The sequence below is a fragment of the Scylla paramamosain genome, chromosome 38 (assembly GCF_035594125.1).
Source record: "Scylla paramamosain isolate STU-SP2022 chromosome 38, ASM3559412v1, whole genome shotgun sequence".
In the NCBI taxonomy this organism is placed as follows: Eukaryota; Metazoa; Arthropoda; class Malacostraca; order Decapoda; family Portunidae; genus Scylla; species Scylla paramamosain.
The window spans coordinates 6,960,965-6,974,027 of NC_087188.1; the positions used below are offsets into that span (position 1 = coordinate 6,960,965).

Consider the following 13,063-nt stretch of genomic DNA (forward strand, 5'->3'; position numbering starts at 1 on the left):
CCACAGAGCATGAAGATGGTGATGGCCTTGACAGTCACAGAATCTGGCTGTGTGTATCACCTGAAGCGTCCTGGAGCAGTGTTGAATGCTGGGGACATCATCGCTCGAATGGACTTGGACGACCCCTCATTGGTGACCAAGGCTCAGCTCTACACCGAGAGCTTCCCCCCAAGCAAAACAACACTACCCAGGGATGCTGAGAAGCTGAATCACATCTACCAGTCCCGCAGAGCTGTGCTGGATAATGTGCTGAATGGTGAGTGCTGAGCTGCTTGACTTGGTATTGAGAGACAAAGGGAGGATGAAGGATTTGATTCAGTATTATAGTCTTTATGTTGTTATAGTCTATGGAATATGACAGGTAATGTATATTATAAGAGAAGATAGAGAGAGAATAGTAGACTTTGGTAGGAATTACAGTATTTGAGAGAGAGAGAGAGAGAGAGAGAGAGAGAGAGAGAGAGAGAGAGAGAGAGAGAGACATAAAGGACAAGTGTATAGAGAGGAAATGGAGATGGATGACTACTTAGATAATAACATGGATGGTCAGTATTAGTATAAATGTAATATTTGAATAATGTTTGTCTTGTGTCTGCCAGGTTACTGCCTCCCAGATGACTACTTCACCCCAATGGTGCGGGAGACTGTGCAGAAACTGATGAGTGTGCTGAGGGACCCCAACCTGCCCCTCCTGGAGCTGCAGGTAAGGGAGAGGGAGAGAGAGAAATCAGTTCTTATGTGTTTAATAAAATATGTTGCAGATTCAAATGTTAAATGTAGTAATAATTTTTGGTACAATAAAAAACTTGTGTAACTTTACTCAGATTAAAAAAAAAATTCAAGAAGGAATAACCCTAAGAAATTAATGAAAAGCATAGCAACTTTGAATATCATCATCTACCATCTCTGTACCAGACTAAGCTTCCCTTCAGAGGTGGGTAGTCAAGACAAGAGGATTATACATCTAGAGAAATAAAGAATAGTACACACAGCAAGCCACAGCATCTCTCTCTCTGCTTCCCCAGGAGGTGATTGCCTCCATCAGTGGCAGGATTCCTCAGGTGGTGGAGAAGAAGATCCGCAAATACATGATGATCTACGGCAGCAATGTCACCTCCATGCTGGCTCAGTTCCCATCCCCAGAGATAGCCAGTGCTGTGGACAGGTACACTGAGGCTCTCATTGTTGGCCATTTTGATGACAGATGAGAGAATGGCAAGCTGTGTTACTTAAGATCTGTTCATGAATTCATTTCTAAATCAAGATCACATTTAATCCTTTGCACACTATTTTTCCACATCATGAAGTGACAGTATGTGGTGGTGCCGGCTGCATCTTATTTAGATTTTGTTACCTTCAAGCTGAGTGATCCAGAATTTCTTCTTGGCCTTACCAGGAAATATCATATGTATTATCTTAGAAGCTTTGTGACTTTGTTTCCGTCAGACTTTGCTTCACCCCCAGTCCTTGGTGAGGAACTGACTGGCTCAGCTTACACTCTCTTTCTCCCTCACCTTGTCCTCTCCTTGTGTTCTTTGCCCTCCTCTCCCTCCTTCATCCAATCCTCCCATATCAGTAATTTTGTATTCAATGCATTTATCAATATTTTCAAGGCATATTTTCACATTTTTATTTATAAAGGCTAATTCTGCATTTCTCACCCAGGAGAAAGGACAAAATTACTATCTTCATAACCTTAAGAATTTTAACAAAGTTTGTCATGATCTGCCTGTTCAAGTCAACAATACTCCTGAGTGATACATATGCCTTGCTGTATGAACTGTGTTGTCTTCCAGCCATGCTGCATCACTGCAGAAGAAGGACAGGGATGTGTTCTTTGTCACCACGCAGGGGTTGGTGCAGCTCTGCCAAAGGTACAAGAAGGGCAGTCGTGGCCGCATGACCCAGGTGGTGCTGGAGCTTCTCAAACACTACCTGCTGGTGGAGACACAGTTCCAGCATGGTAAGTTCTTCTTTCCTTGTACAGATCAAATGTATGCCCTCTCTGGAGACGAGTATTTAGAGACAGCTCCAAGTTTATGATGAAAGTGTATGTGAGTGAATGGAATGTGCTCATAGGAGAGGAAGGCTACTTAGAAGATGGAAGGGTAAGAGTAAAGGACTACATGTGTGAAAAAGGTGTTAGTAGAAGCCAAGCACTTAAACAAGCAATTAGGGAATGTTCAGATAGGGAAAGATGGAGGCTCCTCTGCCATGGCCACCCTCTAGGGGATGCTGCTGAAGGAAGAGAGATGTCAGAGAGACAAATAAAGGGAAGTAGTATTGCAGCCAAAGATCTGATGTAAGGCCATTCATAGAATGTTGTGATTTTGCAGGTTCATATGATAAGTGTGTCCATGCACTGAGGGAGCGGTACAAGGAAGACATCACCATCATCCTGGGCACCTTGCTCTCACACGCCCAGGTTGCCAAGAAGAATCAGGTGAGTCACATGGGTTAATCAGAGGACTTTGCCCAACACACAAGCTTACTGTGCAGGATAGCTTAAGGAATCTTAGTGTTATTTTATGTGAGGTTTGAAAGAATTTGTACTTCTTGCATATAGTTTTGTGTTCTTGATACTGTCTGGCTTGAGTGGTTCCTTGCTCTTCAGTTCCTCTGCTAATGGATGCACATGCTTCCCTGCAGATGGTGATCCTCCTCATTGAGCATCTGTGTGGCCACGAGCCAGGCCTCACCGATGACCTGTCGTCCATCCTGGAGCAACTCACCAAACTCAACAGCTCCCAGCACTCCCGTGTGGCCCTCAGGGCTCGCCAGGTGTGTGTGTGTGTGTGTGTGTGTGTGTGTGTGTGTGTGTGTGTGTGTGTGTTTTAAAGGGCTTCTTTACAATGAGACCTTTTAGTTTACAAGTTCTCATGGTCATGTGTTTTGCTGTGTATGATTTTATAATGTGCATTTCATTTTAGTAGTTAATGAATATAAACTTATTTCATCTCTAATTTCCTCACTACTTTTTCACTCTTTTTCCCCACTCTTGCCCTTTCTCCTTCCTTTTTTCCTTTTACTTCAAATACCCTGTCATTAAACTCACCCTGTGTTGGTACAGGTCCTCATCGCAGCACACCAGCCAGCCTATGAGCTCCGCTACAATCAAATGGAGTCAATCTTCCTTCCAGCAATAGACATGTACGGACACTCATTCCATCCAGAGAATCTTCAGAAACTGATCCTCTCAGAGACTTCCATCTTTGATGTGCTTCATGCCTTCTTCTACCATTCTAATGTTGCTGTTCGGATGGCCAGTCTGGAGGTGGGTCAGGATCTTGGGGGACCAAGCTGCTAGTGTGGTAGTAAAGATTGGGACTACCTGAGAATGTGTAGATAAATTATGAGTTACGAATGAGGTGCATTTCTTAATGCAGTTTGCAAATTGAAAATACCTGAATCTGAATTAACCATTGATTTTTATAATTTCCATTCATTGCTATTCTGCACTTGTGAATTGGAGCAAAGGACATTTTTTTATTTGCTTGTAAAATCATAGTGAATGTTTCAGTATTTTATTTGACTTCTACCAATGGTGGTGTTTCCTTTCCACCAAAGGTTTACGTGCGCCGTGCGTACATCAGCTATGAATTGACCTGCCTGCGCCACAAGGAACTGTACGGTGGAGTGTGTGTGGTATTCTTCAAGTTCCTGCTCCCATCTTCACATCCCAACAGGTAAGCATCACCACCTCCAGTTGCCTCCTTACAGTACCACCTAGCTAAGCACATCCACTGAGTTATCTCACCACCACCTGCCAGCCTGACCTTCCTTTCCCTCACACAGGATTCCCCACAACAAGATGTGGAGCACCCTGGAGTACTCGGACCCCCATCACACCCCCATTGACCCGCCCACCAACCTGGAGAACTGCCAGCGGATGGGCATCATGGCGGCATTTAAGACCTTCGAGGAGTTTGAGATCTACTTCAGTGACCTCATGAACTTCTTCCAGCCATGTGATCCTTCAGGTCTGGAGGGAGAGATGAGCCCACAGGAACTCCTCTCAGGCTCCATCAAGCTTGGCTCCTCCTTCAAGGATTTCATGGGAGAAATCAAGGTTAGTAGAAGTCTGGTTATTGATTGTTTTGTAGGTCAAGCCTTCAGATAAGTTATATTGCATACAAGCTTAATTTTACATGTATTGATCCAAAGAATTCAAAATCACATGAAACAAACATAATAAATGTATTAAGTCATAACATGTTTTTTTGGATTTGCATTATCCGTTGTATTGTGCTTATTGAAGTTTCATAAAGGAAAGATTAAGTGAAGGACAAGGATTGGCACATCTGTCTTTATGAATGTGAAGCAGCATCCCATAATGTCAAGTTACACACATTTGAGTCTCTGACTCATTCATTTTTCTCTGACCAACACTTTCCATCATAAATTGCCACATGCCCACAAATGTTGGTGTGCCATGATATGTAATCAACCATTCCATCTCACACTGCCATCCACTGCCTTCTGTGCCTGTGTGTTGTAGCACTGCTCTCATGAGTCTCAACCCACCAGGAGGCCAAGGACCCCATACACATCATGAACATAGGCATCAGCATGGAGGAGGAGAAGGACGACAGTGAGCTCAGCGAACAATTTGCTGTGTTCTGTGCCAGCAAGAAGAAGGAGTTCAAGGATGCTGGCATCAGGCGCATCACAATGGTGGTGTTCTACAAGCAGCAGTTCCCTCGCTACTTCACCTACAGGTAGGAGGAGCCACAGTCTTCTCTTCCCACTACCTAATATTGAACTGAAATGCTTTCCTGAACTGAATAGAACAGGGGGATGCCACATAAAGCAAGGGCCAAGTTTATTATTTTAGCTGCCTAAATGCACACAGGGTATCAGTGTTAATAGTTTATGCATTGAAGGTTTAAAGCACGTTAATAAAATGATCAGATACTGAACTATTAAAAAATTACATATGTAAAAAATGTTGACTATGTATGCCCAAGGGACTTGTATACTACCTCTTACCTACTTTACCTTCATCTGTACATATTAAAATTGCATGATGTCTCCTGTAAGTGAGCACGTTACATTTTTTTAAGTTCTATTAAGGCTTGAAAATACTAAGATGGTTGGATACTTAAGGCAAAGTCTTCTGTAATATCTGTTTCCCCTTTTCTGCATACTTTCACATTAATATTCTTATTCTTTTTTCATCTTATTATTTCCTCTCTCTCTCTCTCTCTCTCTCTCTCTCTCTCTCTCTCTCTCTCTCTCTCTCTCTCTCTCTCTCTCTCTCTCTCTCTCTCTCTCTCTCTCTCTCTCTCTCTCTCTCTCTCTCTCTCTCTCTCTAATCTTTAATATCTTCATTTGCTCACCTTACCTAATTCCCTCTCCTGTCCCCATCTGCCTCCTGTTGTGTGTGTTCCCTCCAAGGCATTCACTATATGTATCTGACTTGGTGTGTGGCTCTCTTCTGTATTCCTCTGCTCCTGTTTTACATTTGCTGCAGTGCACCATATGAGTTGATGCATTGATTGACAAGTGTTTATATTCATTCCTTCATATTAAATAAGCCTACATGCTTCAAGATGATTTACATGCTGAAGTAATTAATGATGTGATAAATAATTTCATTTGTCTTTCCTTAGTTGCTGTTATTATTGTGTGACTGAAATCTCTTGTTCTGATATGAGGTCCTCTTTGTTTAGCTTATTTTTAATCCAAAGAAGAAGAGGAAGGTAACTTATCTTCTTATTTCAGCAGGTTTGTTGAAAGGCCTTATTTTTTATTTTGAGAGCAGTATTTTTTTGGTTAGTTAGTGCATCATAGCATGGTTTGTAAGGAGCAGATGATGCCTTACAGAAAATATTTTTTTTTAATTAAAAGTATTTTTTTTAATTAACAACTTAAGAACCAGCAAGCTAAAATTTCTAAATGCTGTGATTTGCATAACATAGTGATAACCTGAGGATTTTTCTTATAGATTGTATATACTTTTCATACAGTAATTAATTAATGCTTTGTAGGTAAGGCGAGTTGCTTGTGGTGGTGGGAAGGGACAGAATGAAGCTGAAGCATTCCATTTTCTGATATTTCATGTCTTCTTTCTCTGAGGCAGGCAACAGTTGGCATGTTTGTTTATGTATTCCACTTCTATTTAATAATTTTTTCTTCATTAACACATTACAAAAAAAAAATAAATAAATAAATAAAGATAATAACAGTGAGTTGCACAGTGCTCTGAGCCAGTGAATTAACTAGTTATGTGCTGCTGTCTTCCATCACAGACCAATCCATCTCTTGAAACACAATGCTCAGCCCACTACCTCAAGGTATGAGAGCCTGACAGTGCACTACCCTGCCCTTGGGTTGTACTGTACTGTGCTGTGCTAGTGCTGTCTGAAGTATGAGTAGCTTCTGGGGTAGCTTGCTCTACTGTACCTGAGCCCTATGTCATATTTACTTACTTATCTTATGGAAGTATCTTATTCATATATCAAGTGATCCCAGCTTTGGTGTCAGTTTTAAGGGCATTGGTGTCTTGCACTGGCCAGCACATAACTTGGCTAATACTCTCACATCACACCTGATCAACAAACGCCCACGTTTTGTAAACGTGAGTATGTGCCAATGTGGTAAAGGTGAATCTTGATTTACAAGTTTATGAAGTTACAAATAGAATACAGTTAATTCAAACATGAACTTATGATTAACAAATTTTTTCAGCCCCTAAGTTGCAGATGTCACACATATGTGACCGTAACTCTCAGGATGGAGAGTGGCTGGGAAGCTACCCTCACACCCTAACTCTGAGGCAGCGGTTTGAACACACTGTGCTCTCATGCTGAAAGTTACACCTCTTCCTCACCTTGCCACAGATACATTTCTCAATCTAGAGATTTTGAATTTTTTCCACTTTTAAATATGAGGGATGCATGAAACCATTACCATTAACTAGTTTAACATGATAGAGACATGGAGAGTTGCACAATTGATGATTGGAAACAAGCTGTTTTTGGCAAAATATCAACTGGTCCCTGCCCCCTTCCCAGCTTAGGGGTTGTGGAATGTAACTCATTTGTATATCACAGTTCACCTGATTAAGTCTGGAATACAAGAGGTGTTATGTAGCTGATTTATGTGATGGTTGTATGGGTATGTACATATATGTATTAATGACTGAAATACAGTGATGTTGCCTTGGTCTGCACTGTGACAATACTGTGAATTGCTGGATGCTTTAATTGGGTATTGAATATTGTAGTATGGGGTTTGTGCTAAGCTATTTTATTATTATTATTAGTTATTGCATCACTTGTAACTTGGTGTATTTTCATTTTGTTTGACTCGGACACTAGTTGGAGTAGAAAATGTTGCATTATGATTGTGTGATATTGATTTAATGTAGCATTTTGTAGCATCATCTGCCATATTCTTTTGTTTGTGTATTTACATATTCCTTGCACTTGGTGAAGTATTCAGGCACTTATGTCCTTACCTGGTACATGTGAATGAGAGAGAGAGAGGGAGAGTGAGGATGAAATCATATAAAAATACAATTACATATATACACAAGTTTAAAATTACAATATACACATTCACTGTAACTACACACTCATACATATTGACTCACATACCACCACCACCACCACCACCGTCATCTTCCAGGGCGAGGGATGAGTTCCAGGAAGATCGCATCTATCGTCACCTGGAGCCTGCCTTGGCCTTCCAGTTGGAGATCAACCGCCTGCGCACCTATGACCTGGAGGCCCTTCCCACTGCCAACAGGAAAATGCACCTCTACCTTGCCAAAGCTAAGGTGAGTGTGTATTTACCTAGTTGCATTTATCTAGTTGTATTGTACAGGGCATGAGCCAAAGCTCATTTTGTCTCGTCCCCATAACCTTATTTATCCAGTTTCTCTTTAAAGATGTGTACACTGTTTGCCATAACCACCACCTCTTTGTGTGTGTGTGTGTGTGTGTGTGTGTGTGTGTGTGTGTGTGTGTGTTTACTTGTTTATATGTATCTTGTTGGGTATATTTCAGCGTTTGTTTTCTGCTTCCAATTATACTACAATCCAGTTTAGTCTTAGTCATTCAGGTCCAGAGTTGAATGAGTGAGGTGGAAAATGGTTTTTCCTCCTCCTCATCCTACTTCCTCTCCTCTTCCATCCTATTTACCAAGTTATATTTTAATGGGATTGTCAAGATTGTACTGTTATCATATTTCCTTGAGTTTGAGTGCTCTTTTGGATACATAATTTCCTCTGGTAATGTATCTCACTGATCTGTTGCTCTATTTGAACAGCTGTATTTCTGCACATCTATTTCTCCACTTCTCTTAAGTTCCTTGCTGTGTCTTCTCATTGTCAGGCTTCTTTGCTGTGTGTGTGTGTGTGTGTGTGTGTGTGTGTGTGTGTGTGTGTGTGTGTGTGTATTTATGTAGTTGTAATTTACAGGGCCTGAGCTATGCTCTTGGGGTCCTGTCTTCATATCTACACTCATCCAGTTTTTCTTTAAAGTTGTGCACACTTGTTGCCAATACTGCATCCACGCATGGCTTGTTCCAAACTTCTGTATTTCTCTGTGGGAAACTATATTTCTTTGTGTTACTCAAGGATCTTCTGTGTGTGTGTGTGTGTGTGTGTGTGTGTGTACCTATTTGTAATAATCAGGATTTGAGTCAAGCTTGTTTTATTCTATTTCTAAAGCAACTTTTTCCTTGAACATTGTCCTAAAGCCATTCCAAGTGTCAGTAATTCTCAGGAAGCTAAATTTCTCAACATGATTCCTGCATTCCTAACAGGTTGCAGATGGACAGGAGGTGACAGATTTCCGCTTCTTCATCCGGTCGATCATCCGTCACTCCGACCTGATCACCAAGGAGGCGTCTTTTGAGTACCTGGAGAAGGAGGGGGAGAAGTTGCTGCTGGAGGCCATGGATGAGCTGGAGGTGGCCTTCTCTCACTCCCTGGCAAAGAGAACAGATTGCAACCATGTGTTCCTCAACTTTGTCCCAACAGTCATCATGAATCCATCCAAGGTGTGTGTGTGTGTGTGTGTGTGTGTACTCTGCTTGTAATTTGTTGGGTATTATTTCAGGGCTTGATTCTCTGCCTCCAAATGTACTATTATCTGATGTGATCTTAAAGTAATTTGGATTTCATCAGAGTTGAAAAAGGCAGAATATGGTTTTCCGTTCTCCTCCCTGTCTTCCTCGTTTATCCTTTAATCTTTCTTCACTTGTGTTACTTTATCTTGTCATCCTTCCTGCATCTCCTATTGTACTCATTATTTACTGTGCACTTCCATTCCTCTCACATCTTCCTTCTGCTACTCGCATACTCACACTTTCCACAGCTATTGCCTTCACATATCCTAAACTACTCCATTTAACTCTATCGCTCTCCAACTTATCCTACATCTCTTTATTCTCATAACTCCTTTTCAACTTAAATTCCCTCACTCCTCTCCAGACTGAGGACTCCATTCATGTTACCATCACTGCCTTCACATATCCTCAAGTACACTCCACTTAATCACTCTCCCACCCATTCTACACCTCTTTATTCTCATCTCTTCACTTAAATCTAAACATTCCCTCATTCCTTTCCAGATTGAGGACTCCATTCGTTCCATAGTCAATCGGTATGGACGCCGGTTGTGGAGTCTACGAGTGCTTCAGGCAGAGATTAAGATGACCATCCGTCAGACACCAAACAGCAAGACAATCCCCATTCGTCTCACACTGTCCAATGAGTCTGGCTACTTCCTGGACATGCATCTGTACCGGGAGATCACCGATAAGCTAACAGGACAGGTGAGGAGGCAGGTTTTGACTTTGATACTGCTTTGGTTCATACAAGGCATCCTGCATTAGTTCTTTGACTGCTATGGCTTCTCTTTAAGTGTATGCAGTGCCATGTGAACTTATTGTTGTAACATCTTAAATTCAGTCAATCAGTGAATCAGCCAGTTTTCTAGCTTAATAAAAATGTCCAGTGCAAGTTTAGGGCATAGTTATAAGATACCACTGATGGTAATTGAAGTGATCAAGTAATTCAAACTCTTCAGTGTCTGTGTTTGTATTTTTGTTCAAGAAATTCACAATAGGATGCTCTCACTGGCAGTCACTGGGCTAAAAGATGCACGTCATTGAAAAGAATTTTGATCTGAGTAAACCTTAGAATACAAGATGCCTTATTAAAGGTTATTTACCTTTCTTTTTCTTTTTTCTTTTATTTTACCTTCCCTTTAATTTTCCAATTGGGTATATATTTTGTACTTTTATCTCTATTTTTTTTTTTTAGATTTTATCTTTTGTTTTTTGGTGTATTTGCAGTGCATTTATTATTCCTTATCTTTTGTTAGTTTTGGTGTATTCACTGTTCCTTAAAGTGCATTGCTACTGAAAAGGGTCATTGTTATTTTACCTACTCATGTCATGACAATGGTTTATTCACCATTGTATGTAATTCCTTTTCCCATAATTTTCTGATATTACACTATCCAAGTGAGGAAAGTATAAGAAGACAAAACCCTCACTCCTAAAAAAAAACCTGGCCTGGGTTCACAGCTTTCCCCACTGGCACCCTCAGGTCAAATTTAGCGAGTATAAGATAGACCCAGCCAGCCGGCCAGCAAATTACAGCAACTGGCAGCGCTACACCTGGTCCTCCCGGGGGTCATTCTCGGTACTTCAGCCTTGGGCCACCACTGCTGGCTCTGTGTTTCCTTTGGTTGCATAGAATAGCAAGTGACCTGACTAATATGTCTTAATCGTTCTTTCTAATACCACCTGTCCCATTTATTGCTTGGCTGTGTGTATGTGAACATGTAAATTGATGTGTGTGTGTGTGTGTGTGTGTGTACCAAGACAAGTATGAGTTACTAACATCCTGTGCTGTGAGTTTTGTTGGTCTGGTTTACTATTTAATTTTAGTTAGTCTGTTGATTTTTAGTTTGTGAATTTACTTAGTTTGTCTTATGTATGTGTCATTAGTTTGTCTTTAGCCTGGAGTGAAACAATTTTGACATAACTTTTAACTTGTTTAACCAGTTTCTTGTTTTCCTTGGCTAGAATTAAATTTTAGTAATGAGGATCATTGATTTAATTATAGCATAGTTGTATAACTTCACATATATCTCAGTAATCATATTTTATAAAAAGTGTCACAACACAAATGGCCCACCAGGTAGCAATTCCTTCAGCAAAAAAAAAAAAACTCTCTCTCTCTCTCTCTCTCTCTCTCTCTCTCTCTCTCTCTCTCTCTCTCTCTCTCTCTCTCTCTCTCTCTCTCTCTCTCTCTCTCTCTCTCTCTCTCTCTCTCTCTCTCTCTCTCTCTCTCTCTAAATCTGTACCAGTCATAAGAACATAAGAAATAAGGGAAGCTGCAAGAAGCGACCAGGCTTACACGTGGCAGTCCCTGTATGAAACACACCTACCTATTTCCATCTGTTATCCCCATCCATAAACTTGTCTAATCTTCTCTTAAAGCTCTCTAGTGTCCTAGCACTAACTACATGATTACTGAGTCCATTCCACTCATCTACCACTCTATTTGAGAACCAATTTTTTCCTATCTCCTTCCTAAACCTAAATTTTTTAAGCTTGAACCCATTATTTCTTGTTCTACCCTGGTTGCTGATCCTAAGAATTTTGCTTACATCTCCCTTGTTATAGCCCTTATACCACTTAAAGACTTCTATCAGGTCCCCTCTTAACGTACATCTCTCTAGAGAATGTAAATTTAACAGCTTCAACCTCACCTCGTAAGGAATACTTCTCATCCCCTGTATCCTTTTAGTCATTCTCCTCTGTACTGATTCTAATAGACCTATATCTTTCCTGTAATGTGGAGACCAGAACTGCACAGTGTAGTCTAGATGAGGTCTGACCAGTGCCAAACATAACTTTAATATTACTTCTGGCCTATGTATTCATCATCCTTTGAATGTTGCAAGTGCTGTGTCAGATATTATCTCGTGTAGCTAAATTTCTCTTGTGATTTTGTATTTTAATTAAATTAGTACACTTTTGTTTTATTTATTTATTTATTATTGTTATTAATTTTATTTAGCAATTTTTTTTTTTTTTTTTTTTTTTTTTTTTTTTCCACATTTGAGTGTATCCAGTGTGTTCAGTTTTAAGTATTTCACAAATTTTCTTTAATGTTAGATACTTCAGTGCCTTTTGCTACCTCACAACACATACTGAGTCTGTTCTGGGCTCTACAGATCAAGTTTGAAGGGTTTTGGGATCCGCCAAGGTCCTCTTCACGGCTTGCCCATCTCCACACCTTACATGACCAAGGACTACCTGCAGTTGAAGAGATTCCAGGCACAGAAGAACGGCACAACCTACGTGTATGATTTTCCTGAGATGTTCCGTCAGGCCCTTGAGAGAGAGTGGGAGAAACATCTGAAGGAGAGAGGTGAGTGTCTGTGTGTACTTACCTGGTGGTAATGTTCAGGATTTAATTCATCCTTGTGCTGTCCTGTTTTCATATCTGCCTTTATCCAACTTAGTCTTTGATGTTCCTGGTTTATGTAATTTTTACATCTAACTATGTTTACCTAGTTGCATTTACTGTGTTCTAACATATAGAGCCTGAGCTTCACTTGTATGATCCTGTATTCTTATTTATATTTGCCCAGTTTTCAGTGTGTGTGTGTGTGTGTGTGTGTGTGTGTGTGTGTGTGTGTGTGTGTGTTCATTCTTTGCAAAGTGTAAGTGGAAGGAGAAAGATTGTGTTGGTAATGTGAGCCTTTCTCTACATTCCCAGGTGAGAGTGAAGATATTCCAGAGCACCTGATCAGTTTGGTGGAGTTAGTGCTGGACCAAGATGATCAGCTGGTGGAGGAAAAAAGGCTGCCTGGAGAGAACAATGTGAGTGCCCCTTGAGAACTATGATGCTTCTGTTTTAGTTGTGACTTTGTGTTGTTATTGTTTAATGTCTTCACCTTTTTTTTTTCTCCTCTCCCTTCACAGCTTCCTTCTTAAATGCTTTAATTGTTCATTCTTTTCAATGTCTTTACAAATATATGACCTGACCAAAAGATAGGCATAACTCTTTGAACTGTGGATCATTAAAGAA

The 13,063-nt window shown here is 40.5% G+C and overlaps 1 protein-coding gene across 1 annotated transcript in view; it reads left to right on the plus strand.

The window, feature by feature from the left end:
- LOC135091653 (acetyl-CoA carboxylase-like) overlaps nt 1-13,063 on the plus strand; it is a 46,647-nt gene that overhangs the window by 17,717 nt on the left and 15,867 nt on the right. The window contains exons 16-32 of the mRNA XM_063989465.1: nt 7-256; nt 600-703; nt 1,026-1,165; nt 1,797-1,963; nt 2,337-2,443; nt 2,650-2,781; nt 3,071-3,274; nt 3,568-3,686; nt 3,796-4,069; nt 4,528-4,718; nt 7,633-7,783; nt 8,773-9,009; nt 9,583-9,786; nt 10,565-10,650; nt 12,102-12,116; nt 12,210-12,400; nt 12,752-12,855. Of these exons, the coding sequence (XP_063845535.1) occupies nt 7-256; nt 600-703; nt 1,026-1,165; nt 1,797-1,963; nt 2,337-2,443; nt 2,650-2,781; nt 3,071-3,274; nt 3,568-3,686; nt 3,796-4,069; nt 4,528-4,718; nt 7,633-7,783; nt 8,773-9,009; nt 9,583-9,786; nt 10,565-10,650; nt 12,102-12,116; nt 12,210-12,400; nt 12,752-12,855 (2,676 nt within the window). The remainder of the gene's footprint in view (nt 1-6; nt 257-599; nt 704-1,025; nt 1,166-1,796; nt 1,964-2,336; nt 2,444-2,649; nt 2,782-3,070; nt 3,275-3,567; nt 3,687-3,795; nt 4,070-4,527; nt 4,719-7,632; nt 7,784-8,772; nt 9,010-9,582; nt 9,787-10,564; nt 10,651-12,101; nt 12,117-12,209; nt 12,401-12,751; nt 12,856-13,063) is intronic.